The sequence below is a fragment of the Vombatus ursinus genome, unplaced genomic scaffold (assembly GCF_900497805.2).
Source record: "Vombatus ursinus unplaced genomic scaffold, bare-nosed wombat genome assembly UNPS02008961.1, whole genome shotgun sequence".
NCBI lineage: Eukaryota > Metazoa > Chordata > Mammalia > Diprotodontia > Vombatidae > Vombatus > Vombatus ursinus.
Window position 1 is genome coordinate 9,129,889 of NW_020948739.1, and position 18,156 is coordinate 9,148,044.

An 18,156-nucleotide genomic window follows, 5' to 3' on the forward strand; every position below is an offset into this window, starting at 1 on the left:
GGTGGAAAGAACCTGGGGAACTTCCAGGACTCTGAACTCTCAACCTCAGGAACATGAAAGGCAGCTCCAACCCCAAAAGAGTTTTTCTGGAGACAACGAACTGGCCACTCAGTTCACATGGTAACGGAGACTATGACATCCTCAGTGGGCAGTGAGGTCATAGAATGCATGCTATAAAATAAGTGAATCATGGGGGTTTCCTTTATCTTTAAAAGAAACTCCTGAGAAGAGCTTAGAACAATTTTTTCCCCTCGAGTGCCATTTTCCAAAGGTACTCACCAACAAATAAGGTGTGACTGTAATGGCTGCACTAAGTTGTCTGTTGGACAGTGTAAGAAGAGACATAAGGAAGGTGGACAGAGAACTAAGGCAATTGAAATGCCTCGACGAATGTACACGTTGCCTCTGCGACTTATACGTGCATCCTTATTGCTGTTGTGACTTACATCCATACCCGTATTGCCTGTGCTATACAAAGTGCTCACGCGTTTGTGGGTTATGTGATCTATATCCATATTGCCTGTGTGATATCAAGCTATTCTGTCTTCAACCATCAATCAGAAGTTTGGAGAGGAAAGCCATTAAAGCCATTCTGGATGAAAAGAAAGAACTGATCAAGTAAACTTATTCTTAGCTATTTATAGTTGCTAATATTAACCTGATAAGATGGGATGAGGAAAGAGGTTCAATGATTGGTTCTCGCACAAAGGTGAAATAATGCATGGGAATAATAAGAATGCTTTAGCAAGGGGAAGGAAAAGGCAATGAGCTAATGGAGGAATGGAGGTAGTAAGAGTGACTATACTATGAATATGGGTTTATAGTATTACTTTTTATTATTATTGTTATTGTTATTAGATTTGAGGAAAAGAAATGTGGGGTACCCAATGATCAAAGGCAACAAACTCAGCATCTTTTCCTGCCTGGGGGATAAGTGAATTTGAAATTAGAGAAATGATGATGGGGGAAGTAGTGATAAAAGATGTCTTAATGTATACTCTAGGTTTTGTGAGCAGGGAAGCAAAGAAGATAATACAGGCAATAACAATTTCCCCCCCAAAAGGCCAAATGATACCTTGAAACTTGTATTTATTTCATTCCTTCCTTATCTAAGAATAGTAATGTATCTGAAGAAGAGAAGAAACCTATGCTAGAGTGGAAAGAATTCTGGTCTTAGAGTCCGAGTACCTGAGCTCAAATCCCTATTCTATCACTAAGTACCTATGTCACCCCTGGGCAAGTCCCTCCCTGGACCTCAGTTTCCCCACCTGTAAAATGAGAGAACTGGACTAGAGTGGTATCAAACTAAAATAGAAACACTGCATATTGACTTAGAAAAACACAAATTAGCCTTATCTGTGTAATTTATTGATTTTATTAAATATTTCTTAATTATATTTTAATCTGATTCAGACAGCACTCCGGAGTTTCTGGTTGCTTGTGGCCCAGGGGAGTTTGACATCTCTGGCTCTCCAGGACCTACTTCTAAGGTCCCTTCTGGCTATAGGTTCTGAAGAGTCGATCTAAAATTCCTGCTTGTTTTCAGACTAGACTCCAAAATCCTTCAGTTTTTAAAGAAGCAACATTTTAAAGTAGATTTTTAAAAATTTCTTTTAGGGGAGGTTGTATTTTTCTTTTTGCTCAGACCAAACCTTCCTTTGTAACTTTTTTTTCTCCTTCTGTCCATTTGACTACAGTGTAAGTTTAGCTGTTCCCATTGAAGAAATTAGTGCTTGAAGACCTCTCACTCATAGGAGGAAGTGTAGACAATGCTGCACTACATATGCTGACAGAGAAAGAGAGCACCATTCTCCTATTGGCATGGAACGAGGGGGTGTAAGCAATGCCATGCCCCCTGGTACTCTGAAGTATCATTCTCCCATTTGTTGAAGGCCTTTTGTGTGATCCTTTCTCATGTTTGACACACCTCAGGATATGGGAGAATAGAACTCACATTCACTACAACAGGAAGGTATAAGAATTAAATGGTGATGAAGGTGCAAGAGAAAGATCCAACTATGAGAGACTCAGAAATGTTCCTTTAAAAAACAAATAAAACCCAGATATCATCAACTGAACTTGTTTTTAAAAAGATAAAATCATTTAGCACATTCTATTTGGTCCTATCATTTTCTTTTTCCCATTTTTTGTATTACAGAAAAGAAAGTGAAAGCATAAGTAATGTAAAAATAGTGGGTCAAATCCACGCATATTCCATCAACCCAATATTATAATGTTTTGATAGGGCCGTCTCCCAGTCTTATCCCGCCACTGGACCCAGAGAGTGAGGCTGGTAACTTTGCACAGCCCTCTCTCACTTAAGTCCAATTCACTTCCATGTCATGGCCTCACCTCCTTGATGTCATGGTTGACCTCGTGAATGAGGGGCAAACAATAATGCTTTGACAACAGCATCAAGGGATGTTTGTCTGGGGGGCATAATTTTCTTTCATAATCCATCTGAAAAGATTAGGAGGTACTTCCCCTAATAACTCATTCTTAATTGCTCAACCCTAAATTTATCTAAACCCTTTTTAGTTTTCTATTTTGAAACCTGTTGGAATAAATATCCCCCAAATATCTATTCCCATCATGAAGAATATTAATCCTTATGCTCTTTTTTTCTAAACTTATAAGTATCTCATTTAAATTTCAAGAAGGGTCCCTCCAACATCAGTTCTGGCCTTCTCAACTTTATGAGAACAAGTCCATATTCATTGATATAATTTTTTGGGCGGAAGGGGGTGGTTTGAGGGATAGGCAGACCCATGATTTTCATCAGGGTGGAAGATTCTCTATGGACAGCTCACCCATTGTCATATGGCTTGTCTGGGTCAAAGGGAGAACTTGAACCCAGATCTTTTAGACTACAAGGCTATTCCTCTCTTCACTCAGCCTGGCTCCAGCATAACTTTATGTAAAATGCCCTTCCTGATTTTATAAACTGACACTTTGCTTGCTGAGCCTTACTCTTCCCAGACTACATCCCCATTTTTACTAAGTGCCTGCTTATGAAGAAGCATCTCCATTATCTTGATCTCTAGCTTTGCTGCGTTCTTCTGGTGGTTCAGGGATTACATCCCATGTGCTGTATTATTATTGCCTGGTGTGGCTACCCCATGATGTTACATATAGCAGGCTTATGATTTCCACTTTATTCTGTTTGTGATATTTTAAGAATGCCTAGCATGTTGTTTGTTGTTGACTCTTCTGAGCTACAACAGCCCAGTCTACATTAACTCTCAGTTCTCTTCTGGGTTTATCTGTTTATAAACTATTTTCATTTATCTCTCAATTATTTTACCCCAAATCTATTACCTGGCCCACATAGAAACTCATCTTATACTTCCTTGCCTGTTCATCTCTCTCTCTGATGTTTTGACATATCACCAAGTAGAAAAACTTGGTATCACCCACAGATATAGTTCTTTCACTTTCCTAGGACATTGAAGAAAAGAATCAAATAAAACTGATCCTAGCACCCCTCTTTAGAAGACTACCCCCCCACCCCAGCAAATACTCTTTCTAAAGGAAGATATGATTATTTCTATCCTGTTTTCTACTCGAGTTCTCAAAGGATGACCACACAGACCCCACATGTGAAGGTGACAGTTTTTAGAATAGTTTTTGATATAGAACTTTCTTCTATGGCATTTAAAAAATACGGATCAGTCCCATTCACAGAATTGCACCAGCTCTGAGCTGGAAAGGGCCTCATAAGTCATCTGGTCCAAATCCATATCTGAAAAAGAATCTATTTTCTAACATACCTTAAAAATGGTCAGCCAACTTTTGCTTAAAAGATATTCAATGAGGGGGAACGTATTGCATCTTTTGCCCGTTACTTCTAGTTCTTTACTCTGGAGCCAAAAAGAGTAAGTTCGGGCTAGATTCCACCTGATGGCCCCTAAAGCATTGGACAGCTATCATGTCCCTATTTGAGTCTTCTCTCCAGGATAACATCCACAATTCTTTAAACTAATCCACATATTGCATAAATTCAAGGTCCTTCACCATCCAGGTCTCCTTCTTCTAGATGCTCTCCAACCTATCAGCGATGTTGTTGTTCGTTCATTCAGTCATGTCTGACTCTTTCTGACCTTATGGACCATAATACACCAGGCCCTTTTATGTTCCACTATCACGAGGAGTTTGTCCAAGATCAAGTTCATTGCTTCCATCAAACTATCTATCCATCTCATTCTTTGCCATTCCCTTTTCCTTTTACCTTCAATCTTTCCTAACACCAGGGTCTTTTCCAATGAACCTCATCTTCTCATTATATGGCCAAAGTGTTTCAGCTTCAGTTTCAGTATTTGTCTTTCCAATGAGTAGTCTGAATTAATTTCTTTAAGTATTGACTGATTTGATCTCTTTGCTGTCTACGGGCTCTCAAAAGTCTTCTTTAGTACCGCAATTCAAAAATGTTGATTCTGCAGTGCTCAGATTTCCTTATGGTCCAACTCTCACAACTGTACATTACTGCTGGAAAAACTATGGCTTTGACTACACAGACCTCAGTCAGCAGGATGATGTCTCTGCTTTTTAGTGTGCTGTCCAGATTTGCCATAGCTTTCCTTCCAAAAAGCAAGCATCTTTTAATTTCTTGGCCGCAGTCATCATCTGCTGTGATCTTTGAGCCCAAGAACATAATATCTGACACTCCTTCTATTTCTTCTCCCTCTATTTGCCAGGTAGTGATGTGACCAGTTGCCATGATCTTCATTTTTTTAATGTTAAGCTTCAAGCTAGCTTTTACACTCTCCTCTTTTACCCTTATCAAGAGGCTTCTTAATTTCTGGGTCCTGAACAGAGTACACTGGGTGATGATTTGTTAGGCTGTATTTCCCCTTGTAGAAGCCATCTTACCTCTCCTTGCAAAAGCTGTTTGTTGATCAAGTATTAAATCAACAAAAATATTCAGCAAGCACCTATTATATATAGCCAGGCACTATATTAAATACGGTGGATAAAAAGCCAAAAATGAAACAGTTTTGCCCTCAAGGAGCTTACTTTCTATTAAGGAAGGCATATAAATACAAGGTAATTAGGGGAGAGGAAGGCCAGGGCACTGGCAGCTGGGAGGATCAGTCAGTCAGAAAGCATTTAGAAAAGACCTCATATAAAAGATGGTGCTTCACATGAGCTTTGAAGGAAATGAAGTTTTCTAGTTATGCTTAGGTGTTTAGTGATCTTGCATTTTTATTACTGATTCTATCAGTTTGCCTCCGGTAGCTCCCAGAATGCCCTTTGCAGCATTTGTTCTGAATGGTCAAGCTTCTTAGCCAAGTACCAACCCTCTAGCATAACTAGATGTTTGGGTATCTCATTGAGAATAGCCTTCTGATACTCCTAGATGTGGGGCAACTGGTAACAGATTTCAAAGGGTTTTTTTTTTTTATCAAATAGTCCATAATTTCTTCATGAAATTTCTTCAGAAGTCCTAGCTTAGTGTCAGCTCATTCCAGGGATTTATAACTATCTCTCTCTCTCTTTCTTTTTCTCTCTATTTATCTATCTATCCATATGTATGCATATATGTATATTACATATACAAACTATATATACATGTGTGTATAACATAATGTATATCATACTGCACATATTGTACATGCATTTATGCCTCTGAGTACATACATATATATGACCTCACATACATACATACATACATACATACATATGTCTATATACTTGGTTAGCTGGGTTGAAAAACTCTTCTGTCTTTAGCTTTATCTGACCTTTATGGTCTAACTTGTGATCTCAAAAGATGATTGGGAGGTGAGCCTTTGTTTCCTCAATAGAAAGTGAAGCAAAAAATTCTCCGAATATCCTTCGCCCCCTCAAAAATTCCTCTTATTCCCTGAGCACCAAATGATGCTGCCACCTTTCCTTTGCAACAAGAACCATTGATCCTAGATTTACTTTAAAGATTCCTATAAGGTTTTCCTCTGATTTTGTTTTTCAGTTAAAGGTTTCAAGTTTAGCCTTCATCTCATTTATTTTTTCTTTCTCTCTACTTCATAAATACACAAAGACAACCACATAAATCCTGCCCTTTCAGAACTTATAATGTAATAAATGAATGCTTCATGAACTTAAAGATTGAGTAATTAGAGGCAGCATGTTATAGTGGAGAGAGCTTTGGACCTTGAAGTAAGAGAACCTGAGTTCATATCCTCTCTCTAATGTTTATTATCTGTGTGACTTAGCTAGTCCCATGAACTTCCTGGGCCTCATTCTCCTCCTTTGTAAAACGTGGAGGTGAAACAAGGTGGCTTCTGAGATACCTGCCATCTCTATGTGTGTATAAATAACTGTTATTATGTAAGTTTGATAATGCAACACAATAAAGAAGGGATTATGGCTAACATCAACCTGGATAATGAAGCATGGCACCTTTTATTTATCAAATATCCATAAATATGGTATTTTCCCCATTGGGACTAACCCCATTGAGTCTATAATTTCTCTAGCTGACCTCACACTCAAGTATAAATTCATTCATTCATGTAACAACTATTTATTAAATACTTTTTCTTAAATTCTTAAACTGTTTATTGTATATTTTCTATGCAAAGCATTGTTTTTGAGTTTTAGTAGAAAATCCTCAAACACATTAGACATCACTACTTCACAGCCTCAAGAAGCTTCCATTCCCTGTACCTCCTTCCCCTCTCCCACCAACTTTACTTTGAGTAGAGATTGGTGAATGATTAGTGTCATGAGGGAACAGATAATGAGAACTTTTGGATCCCAGGTCCTTAGACCCCCAACCTGTTCTAAATTTAAAGTTTATATTGAATCAGGCTCTTTTTGCAGGGGGAGCTATAAAAATATAGTAAAAGAATACACATATGGTATTCCTTATATAAATGGTAAACAAAGCACCAAGGCAGAATAGTTAGAACTCTGCTTGCAGCCAGGAAGACCTGGGTTCAAATCATGATTCTAATAATTACTGGTTGTCTGACTCCATGGGCAAGTTACTTAACATCTGTGAGCTTCGACCTTCCCATTCATAAAACAGTAGTTAATATCAATAGTACCCACCTCACAGGATCATTGAGAGGATCAAATTAGATAATGGTAGGGAAAGTACTTTGCAAATGATAAAAGCTATAGAAAAGTTCGTTACTATTTATAATATGGTAGCTCCATTATCTGACCCCATGGGTTAAAGCCCAGGCTGGTTGTCAGAAACCTTCAGAGTAAAGTCTTGAAGTCGGACTCATGGTGGGATGAGAGAATCTACCTTCTCACATCCATGAGACAAGCAGGTGTGGTGTACCCTGCAGAGACAGGCCGTGCTCTGCTCTTTCTCTTTAGTCCTTTCCCATCATTATTCAGCCACTCAATGGCTGCACACAAAAAAGAATTATTTCATGCTTACCAATTTTAGTTCCAAATTTAGTTCTGCTGCATTCTGTGCTATGACCTTGCAGTTTAGGAGAACAGTACTCACCACCACCTGACCTCGACTCATATACAGGCCATGCTGATTTGTAGCTGGTGAGTCAGATTACAATTTCTCTCTAAGGCTTCAGATGGTGCTATAAAAAAAAAAAAAAGACCTGGAACAATTCCTCTGCTTGACCCCCAATCATGCATACCGCCCCAATGTAATGCTTGCCCAGACACCATTTTAGGACTTGGGAAAGAGAAAGGGGAGAGAGAAAGCAGAGAAAATGGGACAGAAGGAAAAGTCAGGAATAGACCTTTGGAACGATTTAAATCTTCAGAGAAGTGAGGGAATAGGTTTATAATTGCATTTCCCCAAAAGAACCAGAGGATTAATGTCTTTTGGTCCACTCTTCAGACCCCCAAACCCTAAACTCTTCCCCTCATAAATGTGGCATCATCTATAATGTGGGATAGTGAGGAAAGCATTGACTCTAGAGAGAGGGTTTATTGTTGTTCAGTCATTCCAGTCACGTCCAACTCTTCATTACCCCATTTGGAGTTTTCTTGGCAATTATCCTAGAGTGGTTTGCCATTTCCTTCTCCAACTTATTTTACAGATGAGGAAACTGAGGCAAACAGGGTTAAGTGACTTGCCCAAGGTCACACAGCTAGTGTTTGAAGTTGAATTTGAACTCAGGTCTTCCTGACTCTAGGCTCTGCACTCTATCCACTAGATGACTTCAAATCCCATCTCAGTCTCTTAGTAGCAATATGAGGTTGAGAGTGTCACTTAGCCTCTCTCTTCCTTATCTGTAAAATGAGGGGATTGGCTTGGCTTTAAAACTACAGCATTATGGAATGGCAAGTAGAGGGAGATGTGATGTCATTCTGGTCCTCTTCAAGAATGAAGGACAACAATCACTACTTCTATCCCCAGAGCTTAGTACAATGCACGATGCTTAGTAGGCACTTAATAAATGCTTGTTGATTGACTGATTGATTGAAGTAATCATTATAGTTTTTCCTGGAAGTAAAGGAGGAAAAGGAGGAAAAATACAGGAAAATAGCTTGAGGGAATGAAAAAAGGTCCGGTGAGGGTTTTTTGTTGTTGTTGCTGATGTTATTTGTTTGTTTTAAGAGGTGAGATGTTGGTACAGAAAAGAAAGCAGACAATAGAGATCTAAAATTAGAGAGATGAAGGTAATTGACATGCTTCCAGTGGCCCAGGGCATAACTTGTCCTTTTTGCATTTTTCCCATTAAAGAGAAGAAGCTCAGTGATCTGAGGTCTTGGGAAACCTGCTGTATAGCCTGGTGCCTTAGGGCTTTATCCTCTTCAAACTAGGAATCGAATAGGGGCCTTCCTAACTCCAACCTGGCTTAGAAAACTCTGAATGGGATTGGAGTCCTCTGACCCTTCCTACCCACAAAGTGGGTGGTCCCTTCAGGGATGCACAGGACTGGGGATCCCATCCCTCAAAAACCATGTGCTTCATCTTGGAAACTTTAGCCTGGGCTGCTCCCACCAAAAGAGATAGGAACTTGTCTCTTTCAAATCCTCTTCTCAGCTCCAGGAAGCCTGGTACCTGGAGCTTCCAAGCTGGCTCAGTGCTATTAGTCTGAGCTATTCCCTGTCCACACTGGGTATCTGTCAGTTTCTTACTTACTAGCCCAGCAGCTTTCTTAATGGTGATATTTATACCTGCCTCCTATTTACCTCACAGGAATGCTTTCAGCATCTATAGCAGTATCGACCCAATTTCCTTTCTCTCCCTGGCCCCCACCTCCTTGGGGTGACATCAATATGTGTTGGAAAGAGAAGCTGTCTCTCCCTATGCCCAAGCTTAATGCCATGCATTGTTGCAGCATCTGTGAGTCAGTACCTGACTGGCTCCTTGCAAAAGAGTACATGGCCCAGAGTGAAACAGGAAAGGGTTTCATGGCATCCCTTTCACATCGATTGCAGATTCTACTGGCGGGTTTCTCCTCAGTGCCCAAGAGATATGTCGCCAGCACCTTGGTGGGTTCAAAAGAGAAACTAGAGCTTCATGCCAATGAACTTTTTTCTACTCTGAGGTCCTTTGTAAGAAATGAGCTTTTCGTGTCAATGTCTGACTTACAGCCCTTTGGAAATGAGAGCTATTTGGCTGTTTGTTACTTAACAGGCTAGGGGCTTGGACTGTCTGCTGAAAGGTTTAATTGCTCTGTTTTTATCCATTTAAGTTCACATGAGAAATGCTCTTTTCATCAAAGTGTTTTCCTTAAACTAGGCCACTTTTTTTCAGTTATTTTTTAAAGGAAAACAAAAACAAATTCCTAATATACCTAAAATCAGAATATCTTTGAAATTCTGAGGCAAATGAAATGATGTGTAAATGCAGACTAGATTTTTCTTATCACCCAGAGAGGCCAATCCATGCAGAGTTAAATAAAGTCATATTGGAGGCACAATTTTTTTCTTTCTAGGGACTCACACAACGGAACTGTTAAGTAAATGGCATCAACCTGAAATAAAGGAGACTAAGAAAACAGCAAAAACTAGGGTCTTTTAACTGAGGCAAGGGAATTGCAATGCAGTACTGTGGGACAAGAAGGAAGTCTCAATGGAGGCACAGCCTTAAGAAGCTGTTACATAAGTTGTTTTGTATAACAACTGAAAGTTCATAGAGAAGGCTGAGGGAGGCTGAGGGGGAGGGGTGACATCTAGTCAGAACAGCAAGCTTGGGCTCCAAGTGCAGCAACTGGGAAATTGGCTCAGACCTGCTCCAATCATGGGGACAGTTGAGATCAAAGTCAGGTAGTCCCTTCTGACTTCTGCATTCAACATTCTTTTTTAAATTGGTTTCAATAGCCCTTGGGCAATTCATAGTTCTAGGATCAGGCAAGGTCAGCACTTGCATTCAACATTCCCTCCTTTTGGTCAAGACAAATTGCATCGCTGACCAAAGGAGGCATTGAGGAGTTCAACGAGCTGCTGGACCATGACAGCATCAGTAACATGGACCCCCAATACAAGAAGGGACATGCACTTAATTCCCCCCCCCCGCCAAAAAAAGCAAGGTACAGAACTATAAGGGATGGGAATAGAACAAAGGGAAAAGGAAAAGAGATTGACCAACATGTTGACAGGAGCCTTCAGGTACAGTCCCCTTCAGCAAGCAGGCCTTACAAAGAACCACTGCACATAGGAAAGAAGTAAAAGGGAAAAGTAACCCACTCCTGCTGTTCATTTCATTAGTCTGTCATATCTCAGGGCTCAGACGTCTCATGTAGCTGTCTGGTTTCTGAGAACATCCCCTACTGCAGTCATCTGGTCTTCTGGAAATCTTCCCCCCTAGGAATTCTGAACACTGTGAACAACAAACCAAAGTGGGAATCTAAAAGAATCTATGAGAATCAGATTTGTAGAATAAAATCTATAACCAAATTATCAAAAGGAACAGATGACTCTTTAAGTTTTTTGTGCACATGTACATGTACATGTATGCAAAATTGAAACCTACCATTTAACACAGTACCTTACATGTGCTTGATTTTAAATTATTGTAAGGCACTCAGTGAAGAACTTAGTGATCCATGCTGTCAGCAACAACAGTCATGCAGCATTTTTGAACTGACTGAAATGTCTTGATGGCCTTTAAATCTTTTGGCATAAGTGCATAGAGTAGTGGTGAATGTTAATCTCATGAGCCATCTTGACTTAATTAAATATACAGTATGCTTTTAGTATCATCTTTTTACATTTTCATTAGAAGTTAATCATAACAGTAATAATCAGAAATTTCTCAAGCAGTTATATACACTACCAGGGCTGCTTATAAGCATTTCAGTGTTGGGGTAGACTTAGAGGTACTTAATTACTTTTCAGAGCGGAAAGAAAAAAATAAACATAAAAGGTACCTCATTAAGTTGGATCTAACATAAGTCACACTTGGTAAGAAAATGGTTTGCCTAAAATTACCATAATACTGACATAGATAAGACAACATTTAAAAAGTAGAGAGACAAAAACCAAAAACAGAACGCAAGTTACCAACGTTTGTAAACTTGGTGATGAAAAAAAATAATATTAATGTAAGTAAAAAAGTTAAAATAGTATAATTATGTTTTAAAACAAATTCTAGTTGGATATCCCATTGTAAAACAAAACAATCTTCCTATACACAGAACACAAGAGGCTTAATTTGTAATACTCTTCTGTGTCTATTACTTTAAAATTTTGTTTTTAATCAAAGCTATTATGTTTTACCAAAATGCTTGCTCAAGTACAAATCAATGAAAAAATATCAAATAAATACACAGAGCCATCATAATATTTGAATGCCAAGAGCATTAAAACTCAAAATGTCTGTAAAGCTAATAGGAAAAAATGGAACAACTCATCCCTCCCCCTCTTAGGAGAATGAGGTGCTGCTAAGAATCTAATAAAAACACCCTTTGTAAGTAGGTGATTTCTATGCCTATATTTAATGGTCACACAAACAAATTTGCCCAAAAGATGGTTATTTTTTTTAAAAAGGCTGTGGTGGGGTGTCCAAAGAGAGTAAGTAAATAATTCCAGATTTTATGAAATGAGTTGTTTATAACCATGATCAAATGAACTGGATATTACACCCGCAATGCTATTGCTTTCAAATTTTTGTGCCATTGCTTTGCATTTCAGTGCATACTCTATATACAAATGTTAATTCCACATTAAATAATAAATCTAAGTAAAAAAATTGGAATTCCCTTTGAGGTAGCACAGGATAGTCCAAAAGTTATTCTCTTTTGAGGTTAATCTTTTTCTTTAAAACAGAACTGAAGATGTTTTGGATTTAACTATGAATTAATTAATACATATATATTATGATACCACAAAATCTGACATCATTTTTTTAATTATTCCCATTGCATTTTAGAAAATTTAAGGACCTTATCATATACATGAATACATAACTATAGACAGGCAGATGACAAGGCCAAATACTCATTTACTTAGTTGTTCAGGGTGTGGAATCTCAGATTGAAAACAGCAGGGACTGCTAAGGTATTGCAATAACAATTACATGAGGAAGGACTTGCACTGGTTATAGGGATTGTGCTAGGAGAGGAAGAAGCAGGTTGGGACCACTAATAAGACCAACTAAGGTAGTTAAAGATATAATCTCAGCATAGACTATTCCAGATACAACTTCATAATTCACAATAAACAGTCCTATATGATAAACAAATTCCTGCTTACTCCCCTCTTCTCATCAAGGAATGTTTACAATGGAGGGGGAGAATCAGCTTCCTAAGTGGAGCAATGTACAAATTCTTTCACAGAGCTGCACAATTTTATAAGGGATAGATCTGAAACTCGAAACTAAATCCATTACCAGACAGTTGACCTCAATTCAGCTGAACACATTTCCAAATTACCTTGCATAGAAAATCACAAGTGGCTTTAATGCAATAGAACAAATTTAGGTGGAGCTTACTCCCTTCAAAAAGTGAGGTTGCTATATTCACTTGTTATCCCTGTGGTAACTTTTCTGACACCTCCTGCTAAATACCCCAAATATTAGTGGGTGAACAATCCACTGCTTGGTGAATTCTGCTTCACAACACTAGGAAAAGTCAACATTGAAAGATATCTCACAGTTCTCAGGTTTGAGCGTTACAAAATTTATGCCACCAACAGAGCTAAAACAAATTTATAACCATATCAAATAGCAAGCCTCACAGGTCTTATCAGATAAAACAATGAGGAGATTTTTGAATACATTCAACAAAAATAATTAGCAGCTTTTAGACAACTCTTCAACAATTCAGTTTATATCTAAATTACAAGAGAAGCCATTCTTCTAAGTTTCTAATTTTTACTAATTATAAGCACATAATTAATTACAGAGTTTTCACAAAGAGAGTTATTACAATGAATGGAGCACTGAAAATCACAATAGCCAAACATTTACATAGTACTGGATATGGAATATGAGCAAGGCTGATATCAAGTACTCTATAAACAAAAGCTTCTTACAAACCATCCTGAAAGGTGAGTGGCAGGACCACTGGATGTTTATCCAACCTTTCCTTATTTCCTCAAAGAACTGGATCAATTCTTAGTTTCAGGCCTCATTTTACCTGCCTCTGAGGCTTTCCATTCCCATTCCCCAGCTTCAGAGACCAGGAATTTCAAGTGGCATGCTGCAAAAAATAACCACATGAAGTTTCCCATATCCTTTTTTCTTTCAATGAAATCAGAAAACTTCCTCAAACTTTTCTAAATATGCTTAAACTTTCTTCTTTGATATTCCCCCCCTACACACACACACACACACACACATACACACACACCATAATACACATACATACCCACACATCTCCAGTGATTCACACCTTTCTTATTTTCTTTTTTCTTTACTTCATCAAATCCTACATTCCTCACATTTCAACCATATACCAGAGTATATTCACTCATTAAATATTTCCTTTATAATTTTAGCACACTGTTAAACAAAACTAATGAATTAAAGACTTTTACTCTTAAAGTGCAATATTAACTATCAATATACCTGTAACAATCAAATTGTTGAGTTATGGTCAACCAGTTACAATTTTGTTATTCCCTAAAAGATAGAAGCACCAAAAACCCATTAAGAGGTTCTTAGCAATTATGAAAACTTGATTTATTCTAATAATAATTAAATTTGGGTATATTATTCACAGAAGTAACACAAAGCATTTTTCTAAATAAATATCATGTACATTTCAAGTTGCTTTATTAAATAAGCTTCTCTTTTTTGTGTGTGCAAGAAGCAAAACAGTCCTCAAAAGTTTAAATACATAATCTATTATAAAAAATGGGCAGGAATTTCATATAAATTACAGCAAAGTTTCGAAGTTCAAACACATAGACACACACCAATTCAAAAGTTATTTCTAAATTGATTTCTATTGTCACTAATTTGTAAAACTCCCAAGTATCCAATTTAGATTTTCTAATCAAATCCTATTTACCTTTTGGATAATCCTTGATTCACACAAACTTTTCTCTTTTCCATGAATTAACACTTAAAAACTCTGTTTGGTAGCCAAGAAGCCGGACAGTTCCTCAGATTCAATTTGAACTTAATCTACAAACCTTAATTTGGGGACTCAATTAAACGTGGATTTACAATTTCCAATATTCAAGATCAATTCCCAATTAAAGTTTTAGTTAGAATCAAATTAGTTAAAAGCAGGTAAAAAAATCAAGCTCTGTATAAATTACCTTTCTGGCAATTCTGCTTTTGGTGACAGAGAGATTAACATAGCTCAGTGAGCAACATTATCAAAGGTAAGGGGCTTATTCAAATTAATTGGTTGAGGAGGGGAAAAGGAGCATCTAGAGAAAAAGCCATCTCAATCTTTTTCTTTCTTACTGATGTTTTTGCTATTTTTGGCTCCCATTATGTGCTATTACCACACCCTTTCCCTCCTTTATCTCAGACCAAGATGGGGAGAAGGAAAAAAAGATCCGCTGACTATAAACACGCAAGGTACACTTAGCATGCTCCACAAAGAGAGGCAAAAATACAAAACATATAGCCAGTAGGTATCCTTTTAGGATGACCTATCAGAGTGGTCTCATATGGTTCATGATTACAAACTCACCAGCCACACTGGAATGGACCCAAAATTGCCTGTGTGTCTTTTAACAGCTCGTTGACTAAAGAGCCAAGAACCTGACCGAAAAGTGGTGAGAGTTTAGGAAATTCGAGAGACTCACTTACCCAGGCCAAACCACTGAATTAAATCTGGACTGGAACGCAAGAGGTCCCTGCTGGTACTAGGCACCTGAGATTGAAAGCTGGGCTGGGCAAGAGTCTTGGAATCCCACTTCCTAACACCAGATATGTCAACCTGAAATAAAGAAGACTGCCAAAACAGCAAAAACTAGGATCTTTTAACCAAGACAAGGGCATTGCACCAAAGCTGTTGTACTGAAGTGTCCAAGAAGGGCAGAAGAAGGGACAGGGTTAAATACATTTCAATAGGGAGGGGATCCCCTCAATGGAGGCATAACCCCAAGAAGCTGTTACATACATTCTTTTAAATAAACAATCAAAAGTCCATAGAGAAGTCTGAAGGAGGCTTGGAGAAATGGGTGACATCCTGTCAGAACAGCAAGCTTGGGCTCAGGTGTAGCAACAGAGAAACTGGTTTAAACCTGCTCCAATCATGGGGACAGTTGAGATCAAAGTCAGGTAGCCCCTTCTGATGCCTGCATTCGATATTCTTTTTTTTTTTTTTTAAACTGGTTTTGATAACCCTAAAGCAATTCATAGCTTTTGGATCTGGCAAAGTCAGCAGCTGCATTCAACAGTAGCAAGGAGCTAAAGATACCCCAGTGTCAAGTCAGGGATAACACTCGGTGATCTGCTGTCCCCAGTGAGACATGGTGGGTGGCACAGGTTATTGCCATACATATCACTGGGAATATTCAGGAAACCACCCACTTTTCTCCAAAGGTTGACTCATACTCCTTCAGAGAGAATGGGGGGCTACAGCAGCTATAGCTATAGATTGCAAGGGTAAGGACCTATGGCCTTGAGGCCACATGTGGTCCTCTAGGTCCTCAAGTGAATCCAGTTGGATTCAGTCAAAGGGCTGCACTAGAGGAGCTAGAGGGCCACATGTGACCTTGAGGCTGCAGATTCCCCACCCTTGGATTAGCCTATAATAAGAATGGTGGAGAGAGGAACAACTCTTCCTGACTCAAGAGATCAGAGGCCCCTTTAAATCCCATTTGACAAAGTCCAGGATCTGAGCAGTTATACTATTTATCCAAATATACCATTGGCTCTGCATATGCCATTCTGAAATAGTCAGCCATTTAGACACTCACCTCTGAATAACTGACATTTGTCTTTGTGAGTCACTGAAAGGGACATCCGAAATCACATAGCTCCATTTTACAGATGAGAAGAGCAGGGCCCAGATAGGTTAATTGAGTCATCTAAAGACACACAGCTAGTTAGTTAGTGGCAGAGCTGGGCCTACAAGCCCAGCTCTCCTGACCCCAAGTCCCATGTGCATTCCCCAACAGCCAGATGACCCCTTTATCCTCACTCCCACCCCCACTTAACATGACATACTGCCTCCCCCTTAAAGTATTATCTGGTCTGAGCTGCTTTTTTTTATTTTTATCTTCTTAATTGCAGGCTAAGAAGAACAACAAACAAGATTCTGGCAGCATCCTGTTGCAGCAGTAACTTACTAGGGTCAGTGAATGTGTGCGGCTTTGAGCCCGACCAAGTCAAAGTGAAAGTGAAAGATGGAAAGGTGTTTGTGTCAGCCGAACGTGAGAATAGATACGATTGCCTAGGATCGAAAAAATACAGCTACATGAACATCTGCAAAGAGTTTACCTTGCCCTCGTGTGTGGATGAGAAAGACGTAATTTATTCTTACGGACTGGGCAGTTGTGTGAGCATTGAAGCCCCTTGCAACCCATGCCTTCCATGTGGTCCATGTGGTCCGTGTGACCCTTGTAATCCATGCAACCCATGCAACCCTTGCAACCCGTGCAATCCGTGCAACCCATGCAAGCCGTGTGATCCATGCAGTCCGTGTGACCCATGCAATCCATGCGACCCGTGCAATCCGTGTGACCCATGCGATCCCTGCGATCCCTGCGATCCTTGTGATCCGTGCGACCCGTGCAATCCATGCAATCCATGCGATCCGTGCGATCCGTGCTATCCTTGCGGAAGCCGACTTTCCTACCGGAAGATGATGAAGTAGAGGGGTACAGACGATAGACTGGTTAGTAGTAATTAGTTTTACCGTGAGGCAGCTCTTTCAGTGTTTCTCTTTCCCTGCTTTCTGAAATACATAGGCTCCATAATACAGAACTGCAAACTTGTTGGTGTTGTGTGAGAATCTTTCAGTTCTGCCTGCTGCTGAGTGGGGTTGGCCCTACACAATTCCTGGGTTCCAAGAAGCGGTAGGAAAGAAAAATGACATGGGAGATCTGTTCACAAAGAACCAGGCATGGATTATTCTCATAGGTAGCCACAGGTATCATATTTCCAACTGGTGGTACTTAGGAGCCCAAGCCAGGAGTTAATAGAAGTGGAATCCTTGAAGGGCCCCAAGGCATGAAGACAGACCACATTATATGTTGGCTACCTGGAAAAAGACCAAGAAATAAATGAAAAGGGACTTACTTGGGAGGGGCCAAGGGAGTAAGTTGCTGGTTTCAACCCTGTCCCTTGAAGATATCACAAGAACCATAAAGTTTGCACTATTAATATCTTTGTTTACTAGTCTCAGTTGTGATATAATGGGCTAACCAGACCCAGAATGTCTTCCTAACCTGAATATCTCCTGGCTTCTCCTTCAGGTCCAGGATTGAGGAACATTGGTGTCGACACAACAGTTGTCTTGAGATGTTTTTGCCCCCCTGTGCAAAGGCTACCAATTTCCCATTCATTTTATGCCCTGACTTGCCTCCCTTCATAGTCTTGCCTCTGCTGTTGGCCTCATATCCCACCCTCCACCACCAGTTCAACAAGGTGCTCTCCATCTTGAATCCACTGCCCCCTTGTCCTAGGCAGCTGGGTGGCTCAGTGGGTAGAGTGCTGATCTGGGAGTCAGGAAGACCCAAGTTCAAATCATACATCGGACAGTTACTAATGGTTGTTGTCCTTCATTCTTGAAGAGGACCAAAATGGCATCACTATGCCAGAGTCAAGTTACCATGTGTCCGACTGTGGCTAATCAGACCAATATGAGCTCGGAATGC

General features: G+C 39.4%; 1 protein-coding gene across 1 annotated transcript; it reads left to right on the forward strand.

The window, feature by feature from the left end:
- The first annotated feature begins 301 nt into the window (after positions 1-301).
- ODF1 (outer dense fiber of sperm tails 1) lies at positions 302-17,153 on the forward strand. The gene is made up of 2 exons (XM_027849886.1): positions 302-618; positions 16,571-17,153. The coding sequence occupies exons 1-2, from the start codon at positions 302-304 to the stop codon at positions 17,151-17,153; spliced, it is 900 nt and encodes a 299-aa protein (XP_027705687.1).
- The last annotated feature ends 1,003 nt before the right edge of the window (positions 17,154-18,156 follow it).

Coding starts and splice junctions, on each gene's coding strand:
- ODF1 (XM_027849886.1), top strand. CDS start 302: ATGGCTGCACTAAGTTGTCTGTTGGACAGTGTAAGAAGAGACATAAGG. Junction 619..16,570: donor GAAAAGAAAGAACTGATCAA/GTAAACTTATTC, acceptor TCTTAATTGCAG/GCTAAGAAGAACAACAAACA.